The 5179-nt window shown below is 42.8% G+C and overlaps 1 protein-coding gene across 1 annotated transcript in view; it reads right to left on the bottom strand.

Annotated features, from left to right (window-relative positions):
• The window catches only part of AFF3 (AF4/FMR2 family member 3), a 285751-nt gene that overhangs the window by 121456 nt on the left and 159116 nt on the right, over positions 1 to 5179 (bottom strand). Inside the window, exon 7 of the mRNA XM_035894361.1 lies at positions 3804 to 3855. Within this exon, the coding sequence (XP_035750254.1) occupies positions 3804 to 3855 (52 nt within the window). The remainder of the gene's footprint in view (positions 1 to 3803; positions 3856 to 5179) is intronic.

Genomic DNA, 5179 nt, shown 5'->3' with positions numbered 1-5179 from the left:
TAAAACTGGTAAAACCAGGGGGAGAAAGGATTTTAATAAAAATTAGGTGTTTTTAACAAAATCTGTGAAAGTTTTCTGACCATTGAAAATCGAACCTTTTATCACAAAACCAAAAGAATAAAACATTGCTGGATATTTCTGAATAGTCGTAAAAGTTTAGAAATGCTCAGCGAAGCTGTAACCAGATGACCCATAGAGAGCTATGTATATTAAGAGCACAACAACAAAAACACACCTTCAAATCCAGAATTCTCATGGCTTTAAAAGCATTCTATTACAAGGAACATGAATCAACTGGGGAAGACTCCAGACAGCTTAACACCTTGGTATTGTTTGCACCTTTTATTGCAATTCTTCAGTGCCAGCTCAGGCGATTACTGTGCATGCCGAGGCGGTGAAGGCCGTAGGAATTTCATGCAAAAGGATACAGCTCTGCTCAGACTTCCTCCCTGCTTTTGCATCGTTCTCATTCTCCTACATCCATCTCTGTTATATCTAGCATTGTAATAACTGCCCTTATTTATTGGCCTCATTAGGATGTTGCATCAATTAATGTGTATCATCTAATGCACACCAGTTTCTTAATGTTTAATATTATTATCAGTGGAGAGCTATGTCATACTGAGTCTATCTAGGGAGTTAATGTGTACAGGGAAAAAAAACCCTATGCATAATGCTATTCAGAATGATGCATTTACCGTACCCAAACCCCTCCAACCAGACCACCACAAGTCCTGCACTCTAGGTTTCTATACTCTCAGAGGTTACAGGTAGCACTTTTGGGCCTGGGGCTCCAGGTCACAGGGTAATGTCTGGTTTTGAGGACCTGGAGCCCAGCGGACAAGGCAGGAGGAACGTCTTGAGGGGAGACTTCATGTAAATTCTCGATTCACAAGTGCCTCACAGCCTGATTCAGGAGGGTAATCAACCTGTCTTTTGAAGCTGCATAAATAATGTTCGGCTGGAGGTAGTAAATCTGCACCAAGGATGAATTAACTGCCATTGAGTCATATAAGCCTGGCTCGAGTGTGTGGCTTGTAACATGCCTGAGGAAAATAAAAAAGACATTTGCAAGAAAAAAGCATTAATTTGCTCCTCCCCGTCTTTTCTGTTATTTTTATCTAGGCCAACAGGACTTGCTTTGTGGGGTTTTTTTTTGTTGCTGTTTGTTCCATTTTCACAAGGAAACACTGATTCACAGTGAAATGAATCCACAGTTCCTCCTGGTCAGGCCTGAACGTGCCACCTCTCCTACATCAATGTCATTCCTTTTTAGCACCCCTGCTGGGAGATGCTGACCGCTCTCAGGGGAGCGACACCTTCCAAGAGGGTGCAGGCTTTTTTACTCATGGGGACCCCTGACAGTGTTCGTGCCCCCTTGCACACCCCTGCCAGGTCCCAGCTGCAGGTCTGGGCACTGCCAGGGCTCTCGGTCAGCTGTGCGATGGCACGGTCTTCTCCATGGGGAAGGGTAGGCCCATTACTGTAGATGGACCCAGGCACAGGCGCTCACGCGTCCGTGTGTATGTATGCACTGCAGGTCCTTCTGATCATGCATCTTGTGCGCAGCTGCGAGCTGCTACATCCCCAGAAGAACAGAGAAAGACTGTATTCATGAGTGCCTGAGAACCAGGGATAAAAGCCTGTCCTAGAAGAAGGTGGAAATAAGAAGCAACCCAGGGAAGGCCAACCGAAGGTAGCAGAAAGAGAAGTGGGATGCCAGCGCGCACCTACACATCAGCATGAGTTAATTTACTTCACTGTAACACACAGGTATCTGGCCCCCTATTCAGTAACATACATTTCGGTTTACTAATAGCTTTCGCTCGTATCGCTCTCCTGTTTCCAGTGTTTGACCTCTGGTTTTCTCTTCCATTGCTCGCAGTTTTGTCTCTCTTTCTGAAAATTTGGCATTTGAGTTCCTTTTCCTCCTTCTTAGCTCTATCCCTCTCATTTTCTTCCTCGTCTTTTGGCACTGCACTTGCCGGTTCCTTTCCTCTCATCTCCTCCTTTCTCTCCTGCCTCCTTTTCCACACAAATAATTTCTCTAACTAGAGGGGCCTCTGCTTCTTGAACACAGCCATTTATCAGTGGTAACCAGTCGTTTCTGCTTCAAAAAATTGCTCTGGGAAGAATATCTGCTGTGGGGTAGTCTTAGCATATAGTAACAATTTAAAGATAAGCATTATAAATATACTATACCTAGCAGACAGCACAGTTTCAGAAGGTTGTACTAAGATCTCTTATTAGGCAAGGAACTTTTCACACCTAACCAGATTCTGAAGTCTGCTATATCTAACACAGCACCCTACATGACACAGTATGTAGTCTCAAACCAAAACCATAAACATATCGGGGCACATCCCTGAACGCATGTTCTGGGTTCATAGAGACCCCCATACTGGGTTCAGAGATCTTAGGAGCTTTTAATCTGATGAAGGAGAAGAAAAGAAAGAACGTTCCTCATGAATAAAATAGCATTGAACTAGAAAAAACACTTTGGACTATGGCTTATGTTTTACATATTGCTAAATATGAGCAAAAATAAATGTGTTCATTTCTCCAAAATACCTCCAGATGGCATTAAAACCCTTCTTTTTTTGGTCTTTATTGCCATATTATTTTTAAAAACGATAATTATTGGAATCATTCTATTAACCATTCCCAGCAATCATACTATCAGAAGGCATAAGGCTGCTAATGCTTAATTCATTTAATAAGTTTGGCTAAATATGCTCACATACTGTAATTACATTCCACAACACAATCTGCAGGACAAGCCATTTCTTACACCGTGTCAAATCTTTTTCTAGATTCATTTCCAGAAGATTTTTAATGTGTATTTGCAGCAGAAATCAAAACATCCCACAATAAATCACTGTTATTGTACCTCCTTCTGTGACTACTTTTGGCCATGTAACAAATGGTGACATCTTCTGAGATCTACATGATATAATGCTCTGAATTTAAATAACAGGCATCAGAAAACATAAATTATGGGCAAAATGCACTCTAAAATTCACACGACTGACTGTTACAAGAACTTCCCTCCCTCAAATGGGATTAAAAAGGTGAATGGTTTTGCAGAAATTCATAATGCTCCTGTCTGGTAGTTACAAAAGGAATTCACTTATCTAGCTCAGTTTGGGAGACTGATGCTGTTTATTTATTTTTTTTAACTTGCAGCCCATCTGTTTCATAGACTGGTTTATGTTGGCAAAACAATTCAGTCCTTTGTATACTGGAGTTAAAAATGGTAAAAGCTTCTATTGTTGCACCAGAGTGAAGGTGAACACTGATATATTACAAGTGCCTGTTCCTATCTATTTCTCGACTTCTTTTGTTAATTCAAAAACATCAACAAAATCGTGAGAGACCAGAGATAGCTGTAATTGGATTTCAAGTAATTCAGAGGTGAAGCTGCAGACTGCAGTCTTTTAAAATTACATCAGTACATCAAAGGCATATGTGACATGATGTTTTTTAGCAAGTGTGACAAACTCCGGCAGCATTAAGGTAATGTTGAAGTCAGGTTGTAAAGGCCAGCCTCGCACGCCCACAAAAATCATCGCATATCTATTCAGCTTGATGGGGAGCCATTTCCCTTGCAGAGATCTCTGACTTACTAGCATGCAAGAGTTCTAGGAATAATTAATGTTTAGTCATTATCTAAAAAGCCTTTTTAAGAAAAGCATCAGCGAAAGAGCTTTATCTTAATGAAAACAAACAAATTCTATTTTGCCCAACAAATCTGATAAAAACACAGCTGCCTTTCTCCGTTCTTAAATGCAAAAGTGACTTACGATGTATGGGTTGCGCTTTTCTCTGGACTCTTTGGCTCTACATCGCTTTTCCCTTTAAAAGAGAAGAAGAAAATGACATCAGAAATGGGTCAGTATGGAAGCTCCTCAGATGTGACGCGTCAATGCTTTATTCATTGCTAACGCTGACCACTCTTGCCGCGTGTGCAGGTGGCCTCCGAGGCAATCGCGGGGCTGCGGGGGCACTGCTGGAGCCGTTTCAAGTGGGGAGTCAACCCTGACTTGACTTTTCGTGTCACTGGCGCAATGCACTCTGGAAATGTCAGGCAAGGAAACCCCACAAGACAGGCTGCTTAGAGGACACAAGCTTTACCAGGGACAGCAGACCTTGGAGCCACAGAAAGGATTTCTCTAGGGCCCTATGGTTCCACTATTGAGAGTGCACCCCATCCAACATGCACATGCTCCAAAACCTGCTCCAGGAACGGTAATTATTTCATACAAAGCAAAACAGCATCAGCAGGAGCTAGTAAGGCAGTGATTAGGACACAATTCTGCTGATGGATGTTTTGGTTCACGTTCATTTTGACAGATTAAGCATCTGATCTTCAGCTCCAGTAAGCGGGGGCTGGGGAAGGCCTTTTTGCTATGTTGTATATTTTGGCTTAGGCACACAACCCCAGGAGAAGTCAGGTACTCAAATGCTTGAGAAGTATCAGCGGCCCAAGGGATGTCTCTTCACATGTCCTTACGACTCACGTGGGTCCTGACATAGCATGTTGGCTTGTGATGATTCTCTTCTTGGGTCCAAAATCATGCATGTGCCCAACACAACTCAGTTAAATAGCACAGACCGCAGGGAAACAGGTTGCTACCTGATGGGGTGATACTGCTTCTGAGAAGTCAGGGCAAGTCCTTCTCCCTCCTTTCTCCCCCTGCTCCCCCAAAAGTAAGGCTGATGTTGTTTGCTGTAATTATTGTTCTCTGAGTAAGCAGAGAGAGTTACGCTTCAGCGTAAGATTTTCGTTTAGCTCTACCATGGATGTACCGGGTATGCCACTCCACCTGAATCACCTTGAACTTGAATTCTGGACCGAGCAACTGTGCAGCTGCTGCTCCTCTGGTGTGTCGCTGGATGCTAACAGCTGTCTACACATGAGTTTATGTTGCCTAGCAGACAAGGAGGCACAGAGGTTGAGTGTGACTGGTTTACTGATGGATGTGTTTTTCTCCATTACCTTTTAATGAGCTTCGTTAAACCAAAATCCACCTGTGCCTTCTGAAAAAAAAATGTGAGAAGTGCTTATTTTGGTCAGGCTGTTTCAGTGTTGTCTGATTTTCTGCTCATTGCCTTGAGTTGAGCGGGATTTGGATCAGCCCCCTACCTATTCCATGCACATGAACAGCACATATCATCT

Source organism: Egretta garzetta, unplaced genomic scaffold (assembly GCF_000687185.1).
Source record: "Egretta garzetta isolate BGI_Z169 unplaced genomic scaffold, ASM68718v1 scaffold5, whole genome shotgun sequence".
In the NCBI taxonomy this organism is placed as follows: domain Eukaryota; kingdom Metazoa; phylum Chordata; class Aves; order Pelecaniformes; family Ardeidae; genus Egretta; species Egretta garzetta.
Note: the sequence above shows the minus strand (reverse complement) of the source record. Positions and strands in the feature narration are given on the sequence as shown.